The 25,779-nt window shown below is 47.5% G+C and overlaps 1 protein-coding gene across 1 annotated transcript in view; it reads right to left on the bottom strand.

Moving 5' to 3' along the window:
• DDX60 (DExD/H-box helicase 60) overlaps window positions 1-25,779 on the bottom strand; it is an 84,124-nt gene that overhangs the window by 16,630 nt on the left and 41,715 nt on the right. Inside the window, exons 20-32 of the mRNA XM_012770611.2 lie at window positions 22,742-22,857; window positions 21,758-21,900; window positions 21,551-21,660; window positions 17,445-17,549; window positions 16,769-16,897; window positions 15,108-15,232; window positions 13,756-13,914; window positions 11,067-11,244; window positions 9,360-9,512; window positions 6,601-6,705; window positions 4,541-4,741; window positions 478-582; window positions 74-215 (exon numbers count right to left, since the gene is read on the bottom strand). Of these exons, the coding sequence (XP_012626065.1) occupies window positions 74-215; window positions 478-582; window positions 4,541-4,741; window positions 6,601-6,705; window positions 9,360-9,512; window positions 11,067-11,244; window positions 13,756-13,914; window positions 15,108-15,232; window positions 16,769-16,897; window positions 17,445-17,549; window positions 21,551-21,660; window positions 21,758-21,900; window positions 22,742-22,857 (1,771 nt within the window). The remainder of the gene's footprint in view (window positions 1-73; window positions 216-477; window positions 583-4,540; window positions 4,742-6,600; window positions 6,706-9,359; window positions 9,513-11,066; window positions 11,245-13,755; window positions 13,915-15,107; window positions 15,233-16,768; window positions 16,898-17,444; window positions 17,550-21,550; window positions 21,661-21,757; window positions 21,901-22,741; window positions 22,858-25,779) is intronic.

The raw sequence follows: 25,779 nt of genomic DNA, 5'->3' as shown, positions 1-25,779 counted from the left end.
ATTCCGGAAGTACTAGCTTTCTGTAAATCTGTCACAATTTTTGGATTATATACGTAAGGAACCTCCAGCTTACCTTCCCTGGCTGGCTGGCAGAGATTATGGAAAAGGCCTTTTACAAGAAAGCTCACAAAAACAAGATTAGAAGGTTCGTGATAATGCAAATGTGATACCAGTCCTGCAAACCCCATCGGATGGCCTTTTTGATCTAAATAGCCCTAAAGAATAAAAACAATTTATTAGTTTGACTCAACACATAATGAATAAGTAGCTTGTTAGGTGCCAGTTTAATATAGTAAGTAATGCCAATATAAGAGAGATTGATAACTGTTGCCTAGCCCAACTTTGACAATTATATATTTATAAGTAACATTAATCATTGGATATGACCTTCTAAAGAATACAATTAGTTCAGCACGGCCAGAAATCTGGACCGCCTCAACCCTATTTCACAAAAAAGCAAAGCGCCATGGTACCTACCTCCTTCATCAGGAACTGCAAAGAAAACAGGAAGTAAAGTTTTAGCATGTCCAGGACTCGGGGCTGTTTGAAGGACAGCAAGGAATGCTTCAGCACCGACAGCACCTTCAAAGAAGAGCACTTCTGATCAAGCAACGTTAAGTGCCTTGAGACGCATTTATAAATGACAACACGGGATGTACGTGACTCACATCTGTTATACCCCAGAGGTGCCGGCAGGATACAAGGCTCAATCTGATTTCACGCTATTTGTTCTATCGTGCTCATAACGGCACACCCTTCCTTCCACACAACGGGGCGCAGAATCAGAACCGTCACAGACCTGCTGCCAAACCGTCTGATAATAAAAGCCGTACCAGTTTAAGAACGGATAGCTCTTGAATTGTTCTGGAAGAATGAGAGGCGTCTGTCCCCCAGTACTGTCGCGAAGTTAATGGAACCAGGTTGATCAAAACCAAAGTAATAAAAACATCACTTCATTTCCAGCGTGACACAGCACTGAAGTCCGCGCATCTTGCAGCTTCCCATTAAAATGTCCATGAAATCCCAATTAAAAGTAGAACTTCCCAGCACCGTCAAAACTGAAGCTCAGCTGCCTTTGGGGCTGAGAGTCTGCAGAGCCTAGAGAGAGCCTCTCCCGGTGATAAGGCCCACAGGCTGGGTGGAAGGGAGGGAGGGGGAAGGGGGTCTACTCTGCATTTTCTTACTGTGGGGTGACACTTTCTTAAGGGCACCCAAAAAGCTCTGTTTCACAACCTTTTCTCTCTCCTGTGCCACCTTTGGTCAGAGACGGCAACAGCAGAGCAGTGAGGGGGAGGGGACCCGTGGTTGCTCCCCGTAACCACGGGGCACAGACCCCATAACCGAAGTCTCACTGAGCTGGCAGCACTGCCCACCACCGTCTGCGGTGGGTGACGGCAGCCGCACGGCCGGCGTGCCGTGAGACCCGCAGGCGTGGAAGAAGGTGACCTTTCAGGGCAGCATGCCGCAGAGATAAAGAGATAAAGGCCCAAACTATCCGTCCAGTCTCACATTTGCAAGGGGATTTAAACAGCACTTCGGGGCGCAGAGTGATGCCGTGAGAGCATGCCACACGTCCTACTGCTGTGAAAACAACAACCAAATACGGATATGCGCCTCTTCACTCAACAGTGAGAAAATAGGAAAACCCAAAACAGATCACTTTTTCATAAGATAATTGATCATATGCTACAAATATTCATCGAATGTCTACACCGGAAAATAGGACGAACTGACATCACTGGCTTCGGGGAGCTTACGTTCCAGTGGGGAACAGAGAGAGCAAGCGGGAACACGGCACAGGTAGGAACACGGGAAGGTGAGTCTGTCTACACAGACGGACTCGATGCTATGGGAGAGTGACCAGCGCTGCGTGGACCAAAGAAGAGACATTGAGGACATGGCCAACGGCAGGAGCATCCGGGTTCAGAAGGTGGGGTGAGGACAGGCTTCGTCGCCAAGGGTGACGCTGGCGCAGGGAAGGTGAGGAGGTCAGGGAGCGAGGCCGTGCGTGTGTATCTGGGGGAAGATCCAGAAGCAGCCACAGCAGCAGGACCCGTGGTCCCCACACGGGGGCACCGAGGAGCAGGTGGGGCCCGAGAGACAGAGCGGGAAGAGCTGAGCTCAACATGCTGTCAAGAGACCAGGTCCTGCAAAGCCTCAGGGACTGTGACAAGGACGGTGGCTTTTACTCTTAAAAAAAAAGTAGGGGGGGGGGGAGGCTGACCTCCAAAATTGCTTACTGCATGAAGCAAAAATTAAAAAAATTGTTTTGAAAAATTGTCACTGAACGCCAAATGATATGGCCTCTATGAGACAAAGCACAACAGCGCATGGCATATAGACACTATAAACTGACATTGAAAAATGCCACATTGTTAGGATATGAAAGAGTGAAGGGGGAAGAAATGAAGAATTTCAGGAAAACTCAAAGTCCAGCAGCAGCAGAGTCAAAATCCACACGTTAACTACTCAAGAGCAGAATTAAAACTGCAGAACAGCAGCGGTGATGTGGAAGACAGATTTCATGTTTTCTTGTAACAAAGAAACAGGTAACAATGGAGAACAGAACAGGGGGGTTCTATTTAAAAATTATAAAGTTTTCCTGAAAAAAGAAACTGAGCAATTACAATAACAGACTAAAACAACAAAGATATAATTTAAGAAACCGTTTCTGAGTTTGAAAAATACCCGAGCATTGCACAACGAGGGGAATGTACTTACCACCACTGAACCACTCACTTAAAATGGTTGAGATAGCGTTATCTTATGTGCATTTCACCACAATAAAAAAAAAAAAACCCTGAGCTTGAAGATTGAAAGGTCTCATTGTATAGTCGCTGAAGCATCAATTTTAAAAAGGACACACAAAATAGAAAATCCTGGGGAAAAACCATTTCAAATAGGACACAGAAAAAGATTCATATAATTACATAGAAAAAAATTAAGTGCAAAAGGACAGACACTAAGAGGGCTCCTCTGGGCGAGACTCCCAAGGTGCTGTGTACCACTAAACGCAGAAGGACATGAGGCCATCGCAGCTCGATGTCAGGAAGAAGAGCATATCCTGAGAATGCTGCAACCATATCTGAGTGCTATATAAAAAGATGATATGGGTCTTCTCAAATATGCCAAGGCAAAGACAATGAACCACCCCGAAAACCTTTTTGAAAAAATAATAAACCTTGTTAGAAGACAAACTCCTCTCTAAAGAGAGGTAAAAGTCAAGCACTCACAAATTGGGAAGTTTTGGGTTAAAATGATGTATGCCTGCTCTGTAGAATCAGCCAACTCACCACGAGGGCACTAGGAGAGTCCTCAGCTCAAAAAAACAGTACCTGATTCACCTAGGAACACTCATTAATACCCAAACACAGGCCCGGTAGCCTTCAGCAAGGCATCTTCATAAAGACAAAAATCAAATAATCTGATGATGAATTTTAAATCTCCCACAGTGGGACTGGGCACAAAATATTTCTCTGAGCAGCAAACGTAAAAGAAAAGTTGACAACCATATTTTGAAGTCCAATTACATACAACTCTATCAGTGTTTAGAAACCAAATGCACACTCAGAAAAATGATACCTGGAAAAATGACTGGGAAAAAATAAAAGTGATGATGTGATTGTCTTTGGGTAGTGAAAGTAGGTCTGGGGTTATTTTTTTCTTCTTTCAACATTCTACGTTTTCCAGATAGTCTTTAATGAACTCAGGTTGCTTTTTTATGACACATACACTTTTTCTTAGAAAATCATAAAAACATCCCTTTTTGTTTCAAAACGGCAGAAGGAGGGCTCTAACCCAGAGGATGCAGTTAGATCCATGGCCAGCCACACCTGAACACGGCGGTCCCGGCCACGCCCAATGTCCAGCCAGCCACACGGTCTACGTCCGGCAGCGGGAACCAACTACCACTCTCCCCAGCTACCCCCAGTCCTGCCCTACTGAAGATTTTATAACACTGATGAAACAGAAGGGTCATTGCTCCCCACTTCCAAGTCAATGGTGGGCCCAGCGGCCACCAGGCCAGTGTGAAGTAGCCGCGCCAGGGAGCTGCAGACAGGGAGCCGCAGACAGAGAGCCACAGACAGGAAGCCACAGACAGGGAGCCGCAGACAGGAGCCACGCCAGGGAGCCGCAGACAGGGAGCCGCAGACAGGGAGCTGCAGACAGGGAGCCGCACCAGGGAGCCGCAGACAGGGAGCCGCAGACAGGGAGCCGTGCCAGGGAGCTGCAGACAGGGAGCCACAGACAGGGAGCCGCAGACAGGGAGCCGCGCCAGGGAGCTGCACCAGGGAGCCCCAGACAGGGAGCCGCAGACAGGGAGCCCCAGACAGGGAGACGCAGACAGGGAGCCACAGACAGGGAGCCGCAGACAGGGAGCCACAGACAGGGAGCCGCAGACAGGGAGCCACAGACAGGAGCCACGCCAGGGAGCCGCAGACAGGGAGCCGCAGACAGGGAGCCGCACCAGGGAGCCGCAGACAGGGAGCCGCACCAGGGAGCCACAGACAGGGAGCCATAGATGGCGAGCTGCACGTACCTTCGCCTGGGCATCCTCAGGGTCGTCCCCCTTGGAAGCCAGCAGCATGAGCCGCAGGATCAGGGTTGTGCTCAGAGGGAACTGTCCTCTCAGCTCCGGAACGTTGGACTTTATGAGCTTTCCGATTTTGGGGAACGGGATGTCGAAGAAGTACACGTCTCCCAGCAGGTCCTGACCTCTCCTCCCAGCACGGCCAGACATCTGGAAACAGAACAGAACCAATGCAGGTGAGTTCCCTGAATGCGTCCGCCCTCACGGTGAGAACTGAGCCTTTTACGTCTACCTGGGGCAAGTGAATCGCGTGTGTCTGTCCAACCGTTACTCGACTAAGACTAGTGTCCCACTATGCCGTGCTTAGCAAATTTACACTGTGACTGAGATGGAGCTTCAATGTGGGACAGTCATCATTATTACATGCTGATTTCACACCGTTAATGGTGCTAAGTCTTTTTTTTTTTCAGACAGAGTCTCACTCTATTGCCCAGGCTAGAGTGAGTGCCATGGCGTCAGCCTAGCTCACAGCAACCTCACACTCCTGGGCTCAAGCGATCCTCCTGCCTCAGCCTCCTGAGTAGCAGGGACTACAGGCATGTACCACCATGCCCAGCTAATTTTTTATATAGATAGATAGATAGATAGATAGATATTTTTAGTTTTCCAGCTAATTTCTTTCTATTTGTTTTAGTAGAGACAGGGTCCCACTCTTGCTCAGGCTGGTCTCAAACTCCTGAGCTCAAACCATCTGCTCGCCTCGGCCTCCCAGACTGCTAGGATTACAGGCGAGAGCCACCACGCCCGGCCTGTGCTAAGTCTTTGTGTAGCAGTATCGGGAAGAAACAAAGAGCAGTAACAGCAAAACACTGACTTCAAGTTCACTGACAGCTGGACCCTGGCGCCCCAATCTCCGGTCCTCCCCTCGCCCTCCCTCACCCCTCTTCCCCACGCTCTGGCACACAAGCGTGCTAAGTTACAAATCTCAAAACAGAAGCTGTGCACAAACCCAGAAAATACACACGTGAGGTAAAATTCAGAGACGCCACTTGCAAAAAGCAAGTTACGAACAAACTCCTCCCGGGGGTACGTCGACTCTCCCCTGTTAGGCGCTTGGGTTGCGCCCAGGCCGCGGGAACGCGGGAAACTCGCCCGCAGACGCCCCCAGCTGGAGGGTCCAGGACTGGAACCCTGGCGTTCCGAGTCCCAGGCCCGCCGTCATCGCAGACGGCACCGCGCCCTCTGCCAGAGCCCCGCCGGGAGATCCCTGAGGCTGAGGCAGGAGGGTCCGTGCAGAATCCCGCAGCGAGAGCCGAAATGGAAAACGGGGGGTTGGTGCTGGGCGGGAACAAGGAGAAGAATAAAACGTGTTTGGGGAGAAAAGGAGGAGCCACTGCGATGAGAACTGGAGCGTGCGATGACGTGTCTGAGTCCGGCACTGCCACAGGAGTACGTGGGACGTTGTCCCGAGCAAGGAGACGTCTGAACACAGACAGTGCTGCCCGCAGGGCACGGGAGAGAGAGAGAAACTGCCCTGGCGACGCGAGGCCAGGAGCAGGACGCAGAGGCGCACACGGAACCCGCAAGCAGACACGCCGCGGCAGAGTCACGAGGGGGACGTGGTGGGAGACCGAGAGTCGGGAGCAGAGAAGAGGGAAGCGCCAACGACAGCCCCGGTGCAAACTCCCGCGCCCAGCGAACGAACGGGTGGAAGCCTCTGTGCACAGGTGTGCGTGCCTTCCGTGCACGCCCTTCTCACAAACCACCTTCTTTCATTCTTGCAAATGCTGTGGGACGGTGCCCACGACCCAGTTCTGGAGCTAGGAGAGGCGGCTCAGGCAGTGTAGACGCCTCATCCAAGTTCACACGTCTGCACAGCAGCCGTGGCAGACGCCAGACCGCTGCTTTCAACCGAATCACAGCCAAAAACGGCAGCCGGGCGCAGCTCAACGCCGCGGCGTGCCCCCGAGAATTGGAGCATGTCTGCTAGGCTAAAGGTTCGTGGATTTTTACTGTTTTACCGCTACATTTTAGCAATGCGATAAGAATGTTTATACACACGGCAGTACCTGTCTGTAATTCAAAGCATCCAGATAGACTGAGTTTTGAGCAAACACCACAGACTTGCACGGCATGTTGACCCCCAATGCAAGTGTTCCGGTAGCTGTCACCACCTAGGAAGAGAATGGAACAATTATTTCATAAAATGGCATTTTAATAGAATGCAAGGATTTATTTCCTGCCCTACAGGTACTGAAGATCTCTTTAAACTTCAGTTAAACCACAGTGGGAAAGCTAGAAAAACTAGACACACCAAGCACGCTCCTAAGTGTACTGTTTGCGTTGCATGGAATATTCTTTGCCAAATATTCATTTGTCTGGCTCCTTCCATTGCAGGAGAATTTCTGCACTGGTTCATCTGCAATAGCAATAACCACCTGCCACCGTTACCTGTCTCTGCCATGTGGGTTATTATCTTCACAGCAGTAACTAACTACTCTCTCGATACTGTCACCTGAATGTGTCCTTGTCTAACCCGGACTCCAAGCACCGCTCGTTGTAGCCCCGGCACCTGTGGCTCAGTAAATATTTTTAAATAAATGACCACAAAATAAATTTCCTCATGATTGGACAATAAAACTGTTACAAGCCTTCCTCTGTGTAATTACCTACTGTGTCAACTAAGGTCTGTTGAGATGATATCAATAACAATAATGTATCTCAGTCATGAGAGCAAAATAAAGTTTCTTTTCCTCCCCTCTGAACTGTCCCGATAACTGACCACAGAAGCAGTAGGGGAAACTTCAAAGGATTTACTTGGATAATCAGATAACCCTGCATTTTGCTCACCCTTTCACAAGACGCTGGGCGTTTCTGACTGCCCCCTCTTTATTTTTATACTGATTCTCGTACATGCCACGGTTAATGTTTAAGTATGCTTTCCCCTGATCATTCATTCTGTGACTGAGATCTACACATCCGTCAAAATGCAACACACCATTTATTAACTGTTTTTTCTAAAGTTCTACAGCAAGAACAAAAGTGGAGAAAGAACATCAAACTTAGAAAATAACAAGAGTAAGTATCTTTTAAAAATGTGTTCTCTGTAGCAAAGCTACCACTATTTCCATAGTACCTTTCCCAGAGTGCCCTAGTCATTCATTAAGGTATTGCTAGTGGAGCAGCTACTTGTAAAGAGAAATAAAAATCTCAAGACCAGCCCCCAACTCTTTATGCAAAAGGGAAGGCCAAGCCTGGAGGCCAAGTCACGCAACACGCACTTTCCACATGAACAGCCGTCACCAATACTGCACAGCCCGACCCCACGGACAGTCACGAGCTGCAAAGACCTACAGGGGCTGCCCCACAGATCACTCATAAGGAAATTCCTTGCTGGCCCCCCATTAAGCAAGAAGATGCTAATCGTAGCATTGGGTCTGCAGACCAAGTGTAGCTCCTAAAACTAAAGTCTGTTAAATCCCACACTAATACTACTGATTGCAAGTGTATCTCCCCAGGTGCAGAACAGAGATGAGACAAGATCCATCCTACTTCCACCTACCCGGGGACATCTGCATGGTTGACTCTTCCTTCACTCCCTTTCTGTCTTCCCACACTCACCGTATCCTACGTAAAATGCAGACTTCCTGGGCCTCACAAGAATGTGACCATCCTGCCTCACAGCCCGCCCCTCATCCATTCTCTTCTGTATTTCTCTCCTCTGTAAACACTGAAGTCCCCAAATCCCCCCGCCCCCCAGAAAAACAGCCACAGTCGCAGATGCATCTGTGGTTTGTGTTTTTCCCAGGTGTGTCCTCGAAGTTTGGCTTAATTAGCCTCCGTGGATTGAGACCCCACATCAGCCAGTGTGATTGGGGCTGTCGTGCTATTTAACAGATACCATAATCTACGCTGGCAAAAACACATGTGCCTCTCATTCCACAAGCATGCAGAAAATTTTGTCACTGGTTATTAACCTTTTAAACAAATAAATAGTTATTAGTTAAGAGAAAAGCTAAGCAAAGTTTTAATGATACATATTAGTTTTCTTTACAGATAACAGAGTTATCTTTTAGCTACAGTGTCAGATTTTTTTAAACATTTAGCTGTTGAAGAACATTAAGATTAAAAGATGCTGCCTAGAGTAGCAGAATCAGTCTCAATCTCTCTCTCTCTCTCACATGAATATAACGTATGTCATACAAAATTTAACGCACATATTTTTTTAGAGTTGGTGTCTATTTTAAAATATTACTCAAGATCCAAATTACATAAACCCTTTTTGTGAATTTATCTAGACCATCTCCCCGCACCCTCAGAGGATACACTAAACAAAACATAACAAGTGTTTGGTTTCAGAGTTCAGTTAAAATTCCTCTTGTCCACTGTCAGGGAGAGAATGTAGGATCGACACGTCTAGAAACTCTGCCAAGATATGTGACAGGCCCTGAGAAACCAGTGTATTCTCGCTCTTTTTTTAGTCACTACACTAGGGAAAGATCAGACCCAAACTCTATTATCAATGTCCTCCAAACCCATGAGAGAACGTCTGTAGCCAAAATTATATGAACAACTGACAACACTTCCTAGATATTATAAATGAGATAGTAAGAGTTGTGCCCAGATCAGCACGGGTACATTTTATTACACAAACACCCTCCTCAGTTAAAGGAGACGGGGACATGCAGAGACATTATGGGTTGTTCAAATTAAAATACGTAATTACGAGACGAAAAAAGAAAAGAGGTGGTTACAGATTTACGTGTAGTGAAAATTCAGCTGGAGAGAGTCCCAACTATAATTTTTAGAATGGAAAAAGCGTACCTACCCTAATAAATCCTTTCCTGAAGAGAATTTCAACCAGCTGCTTTTCTTTGAAGCTCATGGAACTGTGATGGTATCCGACCCCCCTCCTGGCCAATGCTTTCAGCTGTTCACCTTTTCTTTCGAACTTGACTCGATCGAACACCATCTGTAAAGTCTAAAAGAAGCAAGAGGTTTAACGGAGATTTTGCTAATCTAATTTTAATGTGAATTGCATCGAAAATGTTTATATAAACATAACACGTGTGCTAGGTAGTAATTCGGCCAGATGAGGCAACTGCTGGAAATGGATTCTGCATGATGACGAAGGACAGTCACTACGAGACAAGCCTTCCCTGCGGGGAGGAGAGGGAAGGACCCTCGGGGGCTCTCCCCGGAGACAGACTTCCCAGGAAGCCAAAGTGTGTTCCTTACCCATATGGCCGGGGAATGCATGCTTCCCACAATACATTGGTCACAAATAGCCTTAAAAATATCTACGTCCCGAGGAGGATGATCCAGTTGTGTCCAGATTTAGAAGGACAGAGCTAGAAACTGCTCATGGGAATCGGGAAAAGGAAAACACAGAATCCTTAGTTCCTCAAAGCAAAAGGCTGATTACTGGTCACCTCAATGATGGGACAGTCCTTCACCCAGTGGAGCGTCAGGGCTCCAGTAAAACGACAACGTATCAATAAATCCACGGTTGTGAGACAGGAAGAGCCCATGAAGTTTACAAAAACAGCTAGACAGTAGAATGAAGATATGCATATACACACAAAAAATGTGTGTATGTGGGTGTGTGTGCATTGTCACAGATACAAGGTTTCATCTGGGAGGACAGTAATTACTTCTGAGTGATGACACTGCTTTTCTCGTTACCAATTTGTATGGATGTTCCAATTTGTCTACCGCAGGCATAAAAACGTTGCATAAGGAAAAGGTTTCCAAGCAGAAAGGCTATACCACTGTCAGGCAGTCTAGCGCTTCCTGGATGGAATGTTTTAGCTACAATAGAGAACGTCTCTGATTTTGAGAAATTCTGAGAACATTTAAAGTGTGTTGGACCACATGTACCGAATTTTCAAATGAGGCATATGAGACTGAAGTCTAGAATTCGGGCTACAAAAACGATTTAATAAAAGGGAATAAGGAAAGGGAAGACATCCTCAGAGGTGAGCTGTTAGCGAGCGAGAAATACTCTACACACCCTAACCCTCTCCTCGTAGGTGTGGCACCCTAACCCTGTCCTCGTAGGTGTGACAGCCTAACCCTGTCCTCGTAGGTGTGACACCCTAACCCTGTCCTTGTAGGTGTGACGCCACAACCCTGTCCTCGTAGGTGTGACACCCTAACCCTGTCCTCGTAGGTTTGACACCCTAACCCTGTCCTTGTAGGTGTGACGCCACAACCCTGTCCTCGTAGGTGTGACACCCTAACCCCGTCCTCGTAGGTTTGACACCCTAACCCTGCCCTCGTAGGTGTGACGCCCTAGCCCTGTCCTCGTAGGTGTGACGCCCTAGCCCTGTCCTCGTAGGTGTGACGCCCTAGCCCTGTCCTCGTAGGTGTGTGCGCAGAGCACTTGGATCCTGCACAAGTACTTTTCCCCAGGCAGGGCCTGTGCTTGCTGTGTAATAGATCACGCGTGTGTCACGCTAAGCACTGTCTGCAAGAGAGCAGCTGCGGCTGGTGACCGACACATCTCCGGCAACGGCGTCATTCCGGTGCTGACCTCGGCGGGCAGCGCCTTCCGGTCAGCGTAGGTGCAGTCCTGCGGGACTTCCAGGTTCCTCCTCAGACTCCTCAGAAGATGGTCGTGCTCAGCGGCCTGTACGAGGGCTTGATCCATATTTCTGGGGTTTTTCTGGCTTTTTCTGGGGTTTTTCTGGGGTTTTTCTGGCTTTTCTTCTCTGTTCACAAAAGTAAAATGTTCATTAATGGATTTTTAAGCAATGAATGACCTAACTACTAAGCAATCGGAACACCCTGGGAAGCACGAGACTTCCCACGGCACAGAGCCCCTTAACGCCAGACTCCCGCTTCTCCTCCCGTCTGCGCTGTCTCCACTCAGCCCTCTTCCTCCCGCCCCTCCGCCGCCGCCCCTGGAGCGCCACCCCTGGGGAGGAGACTCCACTGCACCTCTGTACTTCCCGCGACAGTCCCTTTCTTTCTTGCAAATCCAGCTCTCCCCGGATGAGCCGGCTTCTCCCTGCTAAAGTGAGGGTCACTTTCTCTCCTTCACCCTCGAGCCACCAGACTGGGAGTCGGGCAGGCGAGCTTCGTGCTGCACATGACAGTTCCAGCACCCCCCATTCCAGCACCCCCCATTCCAGCACCCCCATTCCAGCACCCCCCATTCCAGCACCCCCCATTCCAGCACCCCCCTATTCCAGCACGCCCCATTCCAGCACCCCCCATTCCAGCACCCCCCTATTCCAGCACGCCCCATTCCAGCACCCCCCATTCCAGCACCCCCCATTCCAGCACCCCCCTATTCCAGCACGCCCCATTCCAGCACCCCCCATTCCAGCACCCCCCATTCCAGCACCCCCCATTCCAGCACCCTCCCCACCCTGCAGTGGGTGGTGTCAGGGCTGCTGTCAGTGGGGTCACTAGTGGGGCTCCGGCGCCTCTCCCTAAATACTGGCTCCCACCGATGGACCCCTGGGAGGAACGCCCTGCCAGGAGGTCACAGCCCGCCCTGGGGGTGGGGACACACCAGGGCCAGTAACTACCCATGCGAGGAATCAAAATCAGCCCCTGGGTTCAAGGGCATGGTTCTGTGGTGCCCCAGTGTCTGGGGAGCCAGGCTCAAGCTGTGGCTGGCAGGACCTGTGTCCCCACGTCCCTTCTTCACCTGCCTTTCCTGCTTCCTCACCTTGTTCCCCGCCCCTCCTGAGCACGTCCCGCAGTGAACCACCTGCCACTCTCCCTTCTGAGTCATCAGGCCGTGTTGCCATCAATGTGCAGAGGGGCAGCCGCCCCACACGCCCAGGCCACTGACCAGCCCTTGATTCCTGGTGTCTCTTCACCCTGCACACCTGTGTCCCTCCAGCGAGTGCCCTCTCCCCGACAGCCACCACGCCTCGTCAGGCCTGGCACAGCGCCCGCCCACGTGCTATTACCGGGCCAGGTGTTTTCATCAAGGCAACAAACTGCCAGGTAAAGGACACCCTCTCCCCCTCCCCTGACCCGTACGGCTAACTCCCTGACCACCTGGACTTTGGAAGGGCGAGGGGCACCGGGCGGGCTGTTCCCCAGCCACACTGGGAATGGACACGACAGACGGTGCCAGGGTGCCGCTTTCTGGAGCTCGGGCCGCGGCAGGGCCCTGGCCCTCAGCAGAGCTCCGGTTCCATCTTCACGGCTGGAACTGCCAGTCACGCACCCAACCGCAGACGCGGTCCCCAGGGTCCTGAGGGAAAGTTGCCCAGAGCGCTTGTGTTCTGCGGAGGCTCAGCCTCCACTGTCCCTGGGAGGCTCCCACAGTCCCAGGGAGCAGCACGCACGGGCAGAGGGAATAAAAGCAGGAGGATCAGCGGCAAACCCTAGTTTCCTCCGGAACTGGGGAAACTGAGTCAGGGATGCTCTAGAGGCCATTTCAACTTGGAGGGAGCTATGGATCGTTCCCTCAAAAATGCTGAGGAAGGCCGGGCGCGGTGGCTCACACCTGTAATCCTACCACTCTGGGAGGCTGAGCCGGGCGGATCACTCAAGGTCAGGAGTTTGAAACCAGCCTGAGCAAGAGTGAGACCCCGTCTCTACTATAAAAAGAAAGAAATTTATTGGCCAACTAATATATATAGGAAAAATTAGCCGGGCATGGTGGCACATGCCTGCAGTCCCAGCTACTCGGGAGGCTGAGGCAGAGGATTGCTTGAGCCCAGGAGTCTGAGGTTGCTGTGAGCTAGGCTGACGCCACGGCACTCACTCTAGCCTGGGCAACAAAGTGAGACTCTGTCTCAAAAAAAAAAAAAAAAAAAAAATGCCGACGGAGCAATTCCTACCTGCAGGGCAAGGTGCCCAGCACTGGAGACAGAAAAAAAAATAAAATATGTTGTTCTTATTGTAAATGAGCTTAAAATCTGGGGAAAAGGAAATATATGCAAACGAACAGCAGCAGCCCGTTACAATGCAGGACCTGCCCCTCACTGTGGAGAGTGCAGCGAGGACGCGGGAGAAAGGGTCACCAGGCTGACGCCACGCTCCCACCCAAATTCACTCGGGTTGCAAACGAGGCCAAGCCACAGCTAGAATTCTTTACAGAGCACAATCACGTGTGTGTGCACATGTGTGGATGCGTGTGTGCGAGTGCGCACACGCGTGTGTGTGTGTGTGTGTGTGTGTGTGTGTTTCCCACCGGGACTCGAGAAGTGTTTTTTTAACCCTTTACAGACCGACCTGTTCAGTGAAACACTTACACCATCATTTTTTTCTCCAGGGATTTTTTAACTTTTCGGAGTTTGCGAGCCATGACGTGGGCTTCTTTGTCGGCGTTGGGAGGCCTCTTCATCTCCTGCCTTTGCTTCAGGAAAGCGTGCACGCTTTTAGCCGCGCCTTCTACAGCCCCTAACTTGAATCTGCAAGCAATAGAAAGACTGCTCCACTTGAAAGTAATATCATCAATATAATTCTGTTAATGTACAACTTACATTAAATGAATTTTTTATGCTTTTTTGTTCATCTGTTTTATATCATATTAATTCTCAGGCCCAGCTGAGAAATCCTAAGAGGGAAGAGGTGAAACTTTGTCTGCTACATATGGGTAATGAATAGTTATTTTTGGACTTCTGTTAATATTCTGCAGTTAGGTTTTCAGAAACATCCCAAAGGTACAGAATTGTTTTTGTTTCTAACTAAAATCTACAGCTATGCTTGACAATGAAGTAGGTGAGCTCTGTAACTGCTTGGCAGTAGAGAAATTATTTATTTTTCTTCTCCCGATAACAAACATAAAAGGAGTAATTTCATTGCAATCCCCAAAGCTTCAAAATGAAAATTTACATTCATGCATCATTATCATTTTAAATATATATCACTAATGATAATTCATTACTATACGTCTGTTTACATGTGAACAAATTTCATTAAACTTTACCACCTGGGTAAGACTCTGGCTTTATTTATTTAAGCTTCCATGGCTTAAGTGTAGTTTGAAATTATCTGAAGTAAATATTCTGTTCTAATCCCAAACTGTTATCAAGGTTGATCCAGGATAGAGAGTGTTATCCATTTAATAAATTATACTTTGGTGTCACTTTATTGAAACTGGACTATTTTGTTCAATTTTAAGCTATGTTATACTATCATATATAAAATTCAGCAAGATATAAGTGACTCTAGGTCATAGTTCTCATTACAATGAATTAAATATGATAAAATACCCTGCCAATAAATAGTCTATCGTAAGGAGACTTTAATTTTACGTAAGATACTTGTGCGCATATACATTCAATTTGTTTTGCAAAGGAGCTGGGTATGTACTGAAAAATAACAAGACCTAAATAAGAATAATTGCTTACAATGCAGAGAAAACAAAAAATTGAATAGTGAATTAAGCAAAGAAAGTAATTTATGATAGCATAAGTAAAAATATTTTAGAAGACTTGAACTAGAAAGGTATATTTTAAATAATATATGCATTTGAATAACAAACGGGCACTAGAAATAGTCATGAGTGGTATATTATAACAGTAAAGTTTAATTCTCCTCACTTTAAAGGAATGGGCCTGATACAATTACAAACAAAAACAAATGAAATTAAATAACTTACAAAAAGAACAGTGCAGGTAACTTGTCCATTTTCCTTAGCGTTTCAACGAGAAGTGGAAACTTGCTCGGCATGTTTTCTGCAGTAAAATCTGATTTAGGACTAAGATTCATTAGCACCATTTTGGCCTGCAGCAGTGAATAAAAGATTATTTGTTTTAAGTTGTGCATAAGAAAGAAAGAAATTACTACTTTTGGCTAAAGTATTTTCATAGTTGTCTAATATATGTTTCTATGTTTTTTAAAAAAGTCCTATGAAAGTATATGATAAAATTATGCAAAGAACCATCAAAGAAACATACAAATCAATACATCAGAGAACAAAAATTTGATAGTCGCATACACACACACACACACACACGCACACGCAATTTAACATGCAATTTTTTAAGGCAGCACAATTCAGTCAAGATTATTCTGTAAATGATGTTGGTTCCATGCATGGAGGGGAGGAGTGACTCGGTTTCTCAGTGAGAAAGATCACTTCCAAACATATTCCAGGTTTTTAAATAACAAAACAGCTAGAAGAACATGTAAGTCAATCATACTACATTTCTGAATGGGAGGAGATTAAAGTATAATGGGGGGAAAGAAATGAAATGAGGAATGTTTCCTATATGTCACTCCTGAAAAATCAGAAACTTCAATTTGTGACAATAAAAATAAACGTCAAAATACAAAGACCAGCAAGTCACTTAAAATAAATATGCATAACTTATAGGACTCTGGGTTAAAGTTCCTACAACTGAAATAAAAATCATAAGAGAGAGAAAAAAAAACAACAACTCCAAGACCAAAAAAGGAAGAAGAGTGAGAAACTCTTCTCGGCTCCTGCTGTGAGTCTAGGCCCTGCAGGGCCAGGGCACAGGGCAGCAGCCTGGCCGTTCCTGTCCCTCCGGGCAGTGACCTTCTGCTCCCATCTGCTTCACACCGAGGAGCCAGCAGCACCCGGCACACGCTTGAGGGGACCCTGAAGGTAAGACAAAGACCAGTTTCTTTTCTCTCTTTTTATTCTATCTCAGAATCGCCAGATTTCATGTTCTACTTAAAGTTCTAAAATAAAAATTGAAGATTAAAGAACCCAGAAAATGGCTGGGCGTGGCGGCTCACGCCTGTAATCCCAGCACTCCGGGAGGCCGAGGTGGGAGGATAGCTCAAGGTCAGGAGTTCAAAACCAGCCTGAGCAAGAGCGAGACCCCATCTCCACTATAAATAGAAAGAATTTAACAGGCCAACTAAAAATATATAGAGAAAAAATTGGCTGGGCATGGTGCTTATAGTCCCAGCTCCTCGAGAGGCTGAGGCAGGAGGATCGCTTGAGCCCAGGAGTTTGAGGTTGCTGTGAGCTAGGCTGACGCCACGGCACTCTAGCCCGGGCAACAGTGAGACTCTGTCTCAAAAAAAAAAAAAAAGAAAAGAAAAGAAAAGAAAGGAAAGGAAAGGAAAGGAAAGGAAAGGAAAGGAAAGGAAAGGAAAGGAAAGGAAAAGAAAAGAAAAGAAAAGAAAAGAAAAGAAAAGAAAAGAAAAGAAAAGAAAAGAAAAGAAAAGAAAAGAAAAGAAAAGAAAAAGAAAAGAAAAGAAAAGCGAAAATGGTATTAATTGAATGATACAAGTCAAGAAAACAATCAAGAATATAGCGTTTTGCCAAACACAGGTGAAAATCACCTCTTCCACGTTGCCGTTTTCAATCCAATTCTTTAATTCTGCCTTTAAGTTCTCTTCGTATTTTCTAGCGTCCATCTTCTTAATGACTAATTTATTGCTAAAATGAACAAAGTTCTCTGGACATAGCTCCTTGAAAACAAATGCCACAAAATTAAAATCAGGCAAGATAATGCGAAGGAGTTTCTCAATCAGACGCCTCATCGTCAGCGTCCCAAGCTTCTGGAGGGCAGGGATGGTTGAACTTCTTTTTACCCCTGTATCTTTAGCACATTAACCGTGAGGATGGTGAGCTCTTCCGAGGAATGGACGCAAAGCAAAGCAGAAGGTGCAAACAGACGGCAGTTATGACATAGAGAAAGGAGGCAGGTGTAAGGGGAAAAAAACCCCAAAAAACTGGAGGAATATAAACCCAAAGTGTAAGAGGAAACTAAAATACGACAGCCTCCCAGAAGTTGAAAGAAGAAATATTTTCAGGAATAAAACACAATTTAAAACCCATTTAAAAAAAAAAAAAAAGGCAGATGTTAGGAAGAGGCATGCATGAGAAAGGGGGATTTCCTTATTTTGGAAAAGGCCCACTAATAACTTTAAAAGATCAGATGCAATCGATTAGAAAGGCTGAGGGTTGGTCGTGCTGAGCCCTCTACAGTGACGCCCGTGCCATGACCGTGCTTACCTGGGCCCGCGGCCAGCTTCTCCAGACCTGCCGCATCATGTCGTAAAGCTCGACGCTTTCTCGGGGAGAAAGAGCCAGATCCGGCGGGAATCCGTACCTCTCGATCTGTGTTCAAAACAAAATCGAACTTTTTAACATTCCTTTTATTGTATCCTATAGGTCTTCTCCTCTGCCTCACAGTCACTGTCAGAAACCCAAAGATATAGCCACCTGGTCGATGATATTTTTTATAAGAACCTGCTGAATGGACTAAGACGGTATTTTCAAAAAAAAAGGAAAGGGGAGAATTTTATGTGTTCTATTAAATAAGATTCTCTCATTGGAAATATTAAATCTCAAATTAGTGAGCATAGTATACACAGATTTCCCCAAGATAATTCTGCAAAAGGGCACTTGTTTCAGCAAGTTAGGCAACTCATATTTGGAAATTCTGGGCTAAAGGAGCCACTCCAAACACAGCATAGTTTTTTTTTAAAAAACAGTGGAGGTGACGTTTGGGAGGATGGAAAGTTCAGGACAGTCTGGGCCAGAATAGCTGATTCTGATTCCACCTCTAAACGCCAGTTCCGCACCCACAACACGGGAATGAAAATGCAGAAGGGTGTTTCAACCTCTCGGACCGCGGTGCGAGCAAACAAAATCAGTACGTCACCAATGTGTTCTGCAAACGTTTAAAAATACGGGATGCAAAATAATCACACAGAATCACCATTTAGCGTCTCTCAGCCAGAAAATTGAGTGCTAAGAACTGCATTATGCCAAAACACTGGAATGAACATAGTATTTCATAATGCTGGCATTTTGCCCTCTTAGTATTTGTTACTTGAAACTGGTTACTTTATTCTACCTAAGTAAAGCAAAAAATAAATCCAAGAATTATCATAATTTTAAAATATAAAGTTTCTGGTTTGGTCACTAGAATACTTATGGTTTCCTGGCTCTCTTTGCCTTTTACAGAGGACTCAGTTTCCTCATTTCTAAAATGAAGAATAATTCTGCCTGTGCACAGATTTGTAACGAGCATCACATTCAATAATATAGGTAACGAGCCTAGTAAAATGCCTGGCACACATACGGTTGATGCCTCAGCCCTCAATGGGATCTGATTCATTATCGATGTATAGGTCTTAATTTTTTAAATCAGTTTGGAAATTCTGTGGCTAAAAGCCGGCAACGCCGCCCAGCCACTCTCCTGTATACAGCGACCAAAGAACTGGCAAAGCTGACTCTGCTCCTCGCCAGGAACGAGCCACCACGTCTGGACCGAGGGTGACCCCTCCCAGAACCCCGGCCAGCCCACTTGTCCCCCCAACCCCTGGCCTCCCGAAGTCACCTTTACAACACAGCTACAGAGGAAAGGACCGAGGCGGGTGGTTCTTTTCATGTTGCCACCATGCATTATGTTTTTCTTGCCACTGGGTCTTTTCGTACTAATCTGAAATATACTACCTTAAGACCAGGAATTATTCACTCTTTGGAAAGTCCATCTGGTTTTTAATCGCCGCTACTTTAGGAAATGTCCTGCATAAACACATGCCTCGCACCCAGCTGCCAAAACATATTTAGTCACAACCGAGCCTTTGTGTTCCTTTTGCATTAGGGCTACCAACGTCTAGAAGTCTTAGAAAGCCTCATGCAGCAGCGTGACCTTTGCAAAAGTCGCGTGGGGTCAGAGTGCACTGCGGCAGCTCTATCGCCCTCCAGAGGCTCCGTTAGTGACTAGCAGCCAAGAAGAGAGGAAAGGCACTCGGACCACAACGACCACCTCAGCAAGTCCTCCAAACCACTACGCTCATCGCGGCTCACAGACAACCTGCCTGGAACCATCCTACGCAGAATATGTTTTCTAAAATATGCTATTTAAAAATGCTAGGTAAGGATGAAAATGTCAGATAATCCCTGAATTACAAAAAAAAAAAAAAAAGGAGGAAGGAAGGAATGAAAGAGAAAAAGAACAAGGAAAGAAAGAAAGGACTTTTTCCTTCTTAAATGTGGGGTATCATCTACACTCAAGGTCTGGGGTGTGAGTTAAGTCACAGGAATTTTATCTGTGTTTTAGTTTTACTTAGAGTTTGGACTGGGCCATTGCACGCAGAAGAGAAGCTGCCACAGTGAAATCCTACTAGAGAATTACTGTCATTCAGACTCATTCAGCTGCTTGTAGAAGACCTGGCATCGCAGCCAAAAGGCCATGAAGTGATTTTAACTCGTTCAGGTGTTTATTCAAGGATTTGTTCAGGATTCTACAGAACGGCATGGTGAGAGGCAAGCTCTGGGCTCGGTCTGGCTGGGACTGCACCCCAGGCCCACCGTGTGCCCAGGGGGCGTCGTGGAGCTAGTCAAGTTCTCCCGGCCCAGCCTTCCTTCGTTTGAACAGCGGGAATCACGATAGGACATCCACCGTAAGCTTGTTGCTATGGTTAAAAGATATGAAAAATGTAAAATTTTCAGAACACCCAGTTAGTGCTTAAGTTAGGTTGGCCATTCTTATGTAGCACATACTTAGTACCGTGTTTCCCCGAAAATAAGACCTACCCATAAAATAAGCCCCAGCAGGATCTTTAAGCATGTGTGCAAATATAAGCCCTATCCTGAAAAATAAGACCTAGCGACAGGCGTGGCTACGCAGTGCATCTGCACGACCCATGCATGTCGTCGAGGAGCGGGAAAGAAGACGAGCAGCCCTTCTCATCCGCCCCGTGAGAGCTCTAGTGCTCGACAGGAGAGATTGGGGCCGGTGGTGCTAAAGGAAATGGAGTCACAAGAATTTCGGGATGGAATTCAGGGTTTGGAGAGTTACGATGATGTTCCAGAAGACGACTTCACTCTATTTGAATCAATGTAGATGGTTGTACCGTCCTTAAAAAAAAATAACACATGCCCTGAAAATAAGCCCTGGGGTGTCTTCTTGAGGAAAAATAAATATAAGACCCTGTCTTATTTTCAGGGAAACACTGTAAGTACCTCCTACATACACAGCGGTTTGTTAGGGACCATAAGGACTCAAAATTTGCTTTCGGGGAGTTATTCTAGTAGGATAAAGACGACACGCATGTAAGAGACGTAAGTAGCAAACGGGTGGTGACTGGCGTGACGTTAGCAGCGCAGGCGAGGTGCCCTGGAGGGAGGCAGATCACCTCCAGCTAACGGAGTCACGGAAGCCCTCCGAGGGCTTCCGGGTGGGACACCCAGTGGCTGAACGGAAGGGACAGGTCACAGAGGCCCTGGCTGCCAGCCTAAGGAGCTATGCGTGTAGCTCTTTCCACAGGAAAGCCAGTGGAGACTTGGAAAGATTAGAGTTATGTTTTTTTAAGAGAAGATGAGCATTATGTGTAATTATATTTCTCAAATTATATTTACTTTGTGTTCTAAAATTTTACATATTTTTATCTCTTTTAGCCATCACAACACTCTTATGGTGGATGTCCTGCCCTGTTTGACATGACAACAGGATTTAGAATACATTCAACTTCTCAGGTTTGGGGAGGAGGACAGACTCTTGACCGATCATCACTGTGAGAGCCACCGGGAGCTGGCGTGGCCATTCGTGGCACCAGGATGGGAGAGGAAGAGAACCGTGCAAGGTCAACCAAGAAATCTCTCCCCCGTGTCACCCCGATGCCCCGGCGGAAATCCTGCAGAGGCCGCCACGTAATGACAGGTTCACCCCCAGAAGGCAGCTGCCGTGGCTGCCGTGGTAGGGAGCAGAGCCTGCCACGGATTGTCACGGGAGCCGTGGCTGTGCACACGAAGCGGCGGCTGCCCCGAGAGACTGGTTGGCATCAGAGAGGCGGATGGCAGACGTGGGTGCCCAGAAGAGTAAAAATGGGCAAAGATGATATCCAAGGACAAATAAAATTTGAAATCCTGGCTAAAATTTATAGTGGTTTTTTTTTAAGCTTTGTGGATTCAGACACCATGGAGGAACCAATGAAAACTGCGAAGAACGCTCTTGTTATTCTTCAGATGGAGGCCAATACGTCAGCTGCAAACTATCTGCCCCGCCGTGTTGATTCTGACAGGCGCCAGCTGGGGCAGCTGGTCCATTATGCGTTACAGACTCGGCTGGCGTTCCTCGGAGCGCACGTGGCTAGAGCGTCACTTACGTGTTCCGTGGTCAGCGCGGCACACGGGTGGAAGTGGTGGAAGCGGATGTGGCCGTCCGTGACCGAGCACACGTGCTTCTCCAGGTCGTTGTACCTCTCCCCGTAGAGCACTGGCGGGAAGAGCAAGGGTCTCTGGGTCAAGGGAAACGCGCCGACTGGAATCGCTCTGGAGTCAGAGGCAAACGAGCACGGCCGCGCACGACGTACCGAGTCTCACTCTGTAGGACTGCTTTGCCGGCAGGTGGCCTTCGGGGAAGCTGGCGTGGCGGCCCCCGTGGCCTCTGGAGGCGGCGTCCCTTTCCATGGTCCTGTCTTCTTCTCTCCAGTACCGTTTCACTGATTGCAGCCACCTTAAAAAACAAATCTTCATGTTATTTAGACAGAACGTGGACCCACTTCCTGGGAAGTTAAGTACTTCAAGTAAAGAAAATTTCATGTGCCTTAAAAGTCGCACGGTACGTAAGGGGACAGGCTCTCAAGCCGGCTGCCTGCCATTGAATCCCGACCTCCCTGCGGCCCTTGGCTGAGTAACTTCGTCTTTCCGTGCCTGACCGTCCACGTTTCAAAATGAACTCACAGTAGTAGTATTGGGAGGACTGCTATTGAATGGCACTAACAGAAATAACAGTGAATCATAAGGGTTGCTGGCCATTGAAAATAAATTAATGCATGCAAAGCACTTAGAACAGTACCCGGCACACAGAATATGGTTTTTGCCGTATTATTTGCTGTAATTGCTATTAGCATGCAAAATCCAAGCCCAGTGACAAAAACCCTTCAACTAATAAGGATTTTCTATCCTCCTAAATATCTGTGCAAAGTGGGACCATGGAGCTCAGGGTCCGTGACGGAGCGTGTGATTATATCATTTTGTGTTTTTTATTTCTCAGTGAAGGAGGAAGAAAAGGAACATAAATCTACCATTCCTGATGAGCTATATTTGGAGCTATGAGGGAGAGATCTGGCTGGAGGAGTCCTCAGTTGTCCTTTCTAGGGGGTGGCTTTGCTCAGCACTGGCCAGCACTGGCCACTCTCTCTCACTGTGTGTGAGAGAGACACAGGTTCTTGACGATCCAGAGATATGTTATTAAATTCCCCAGAAAGTTAGGGAGCTTTTCAGGGCCCACACAGAAAGCATGAGACTGAGATGTTCAAGACAGACATTTGTGCATGGTGGAAGCCAGCGCCTACTCAGTGAGGTGCTCGGGGTTGCTGATCGTAGCCGAAAGAGCCAAAAAAGGACATCGGATCATGACGAGGAGATGCTCCCAGATTTCTGCTCCGATTTCTCCACCAAGACAATGAACCTGTTAAAGAAAAAAGAATTCTCAATTGAGAAGTGGATTAAAAAATAGAGTATGAAAATAAGACATGGAATCTCGACATTGCCATAAACACTTTCCCATTCCCTTCAAGCAACCATGCCAAGTTTATTTTTTTATTTTTTATTTATTTGAGACAGGGTCTCACTCTGTTGCCAACGCTGGAGTGCCGTGGCGTCAGCCTAGCTCACAGCAACCTCCAACTCCTGGGCTCAGGCGATCCTCCTGCCTCAGCCTCTCAAGTAGCTGGGACCACAGGCATGCGCCACCATGCCCTGCTCATTTTTTCTGTTTGTTTTTTAGTTGGCCAATTAATTTCTTTCTATTTTTTAGTAGAGACGGGGTCTCGCCGTTGCTCAGGCTGGTCTCAAACTCCTGGCCTTGAGGGATCCTCCCGCCTTGGCCTCCCAGAGAGCTAGGATTACAGGCGAGAGCCACCGCGCCCGGCCCGTGCCAAGTGTAAATATTGGGAAATCCAACAAAAGAGAGTCTTGACACCTGAATTTTCTTTGATCCCCATAACCAATCCACAGTAATCCCTTTCTACTTTAAACATTTCTTTCAAAGCGATGCCTTTCCCTCCACGTCCACGGCCACGCCGCGTCTCAGCTGCGAGACTACCGTGTCCTCCCCACCGCTATCCTAGCTGCCCCTCCGCTTCCCTAAATTCCTCACATTGTAGCCAAAATGCTACGCTAAAAAGATAAGTTAGATCAGGTCAAATGAGTTTCTTCAATATCTTCCCATTGCACGTGACACGAAATACAGACTCCCTGACAGGGTGTGTAACTCCCGCCGCCGCGCCACCCGGCTGCCCCTCTGGCCCAGCACCCGCCCCTCTCCCTCCGCTTCACCGCGCTGCGGACCGAGGACGCTCTCCCGGTTCCCGGAGCACGCCCTTCCCACCGCCAGCCTCACACGTGCTCTTCTCCCCGCCCGAAACGCTCTGGCCGCCTTCTGCTCGGCTTAGTGCCACCCGTAAGAAAGGCTTTTCTGACCGCCCATCCCAGAGTTATCCTCCTCCTGCCGCCACCCTGCCGTCGTTGCCGCGGGGACAGCCTGCCCTCGTTGCTGTGGGGACAGCCTGCCCTGTCCCCCCACAGGGGGCTGGCGGGGCCGTGTGTGTGTGTGTGTGTGTGTGTGTGTGTGTGTGTGTGTGTGTGTGTCTGCTGGTTTAACTCCTCTCTCCTGATGAATCTGCAACCCTAGCCCCGGGTAGTCCCGGGACTGACACGTGCTTGACGCTGAGGAAGCACCACTTAAATATTTGCTGAATGAATGAATGAATGAATGACTTTTGCCCAGATAAAGCAGAAGGAACAAAATTCAGGGCAGATTCTCAAGTGTGCTCTTCGTTAAATAGGTTAAACTATGACACTTGGCAATCAACTGGAAAAAAAAAACTCATTGCCGGAGCCAGATTTTATATATATATATATATATATATATATATATACACACACACACACATATGAATACATAGGGAGAAATATATATATATTAGAATATATAGAGAAATATACATATTCAAATATATATGGAAATACATATTGGCATATATATATATGGATGGAAATGTATATATTTCCACTGCTCATTGAAGCTCATCCTGGTCAGATAAAATACCACTCTGCCAAATAGTAACCTTACGCTTTGCACTAACTAGATAGCACTTTCCCCCCTTCCTGCCAGACTAGTCATCAGCCTTCAAAACGTTTCAGTTTTACCCTGATACAAAATTGGAAAAATGGAAATACCCAATGTTGTAATCCTTCAGAGTTCTGAGACTGGGTTATCAGTCAAGGTTCTAGATGGCATAGACAAAGTCGTCAGATTCTTTTGAAACAGGAATATTCAAAGCCCTCGTGGTGCAACAGATACCGATCAACCAGAAATAAGTACAACGAATCGGCATCGGGCATATCGAAAGCACAGCCTGTTGGGTGGCCCCAGGTTTACACCAAGAAAAGGTAAGTTAAATCCAGGCTTGTTATCTTTTTCTCCTTTAAATTGAAAATTCCTTGGAGCAGAAGAAGATAAAGAAGATGTATTTTTGAAATGTTTTAAATATCTTTGAATAAACTTTTTTTTTTTTTTTTTTTTTTTTTGGAGACAGTCTCACTCTTGTTGCCCGGGCCAGCCAGAGTGCCGTGGCGTCAGCCTAGCTCACAGCAACCTCAAACTCCTGGGCTCAAGCGATCCTCCTGCCTCAGCCTCCCGAGTAGCTGGGACTACAGGCATGCGCCACCATGCTCGGCTGATTTTTTCTATACATATTAGTTGGCCAATTAATTTCTATTTATAGTAGAGACGGGGTCTCGCTCTTGCTCAGGCTGGTCTCAAACTCCTGACCTCAAACAATCCACCCGCCTCGGCCTCCCAGAGTGCTAGGATTACAGGCGTGAGCCACTGCGCCACCGCCTGGCCAAATATTCTTAATTATACGGCTATGTAACTTGACTAAGTATCTTCCACGTGTGTTTCTTCCTGCCCAGGGGACCTGGCTCGCAGGGACCACCTCCACAGGGCTCCCACGCTCTGTTTCCACTGGATATGGCCACAAAGAACCTGGGCAGGAGGTCAGAGGGAGGAGAGGGAGGCTGAGGCTGAGGTCAACCCCCCCGTGGGTCACTCTACGCCAGCTCTGCTCTCCCACTGCTCCTCACCGCCGGCTCAGTTGGAATATCCTTCTGGGCTTCAGCAGAAGCCACCTCGCCTGTCCCTTGAGGCCCAGGCGTGAGCTGCCAGCTCTGCAGGGCTGCACGGACCCTGGAGCCTGCTGGGGCCCTCACGGAGGCCCTCGCACACACCTCTGAGAAACACCCTGCTTGCGTGACAGGATTTCAGGTGCGGCATTTGTTTTCTGTTGGGACCAGGACCGATACAATAACTCGCGCCATTGTTCTT

Source organism: Microcebus murinus, chromosome 15 (assembly GCF_040939455.1).
Source record: "Microcebus murinus isolate Inina chromosome 15, M.murinus_Inina_mat1.0, whole genome shotgun sequence".
Lineage (NCBI taxonomy): Eukaryota > Metazoa > Chordata > Mammalia > Primates > Cheirogaleidae > Microcebus > Microcebus murinus.
The sequence above is the reverse complement of the archived record's forward strand: the minus strand, read 5'-3'. Positions and strand labels throughout refer to the sequence as shown.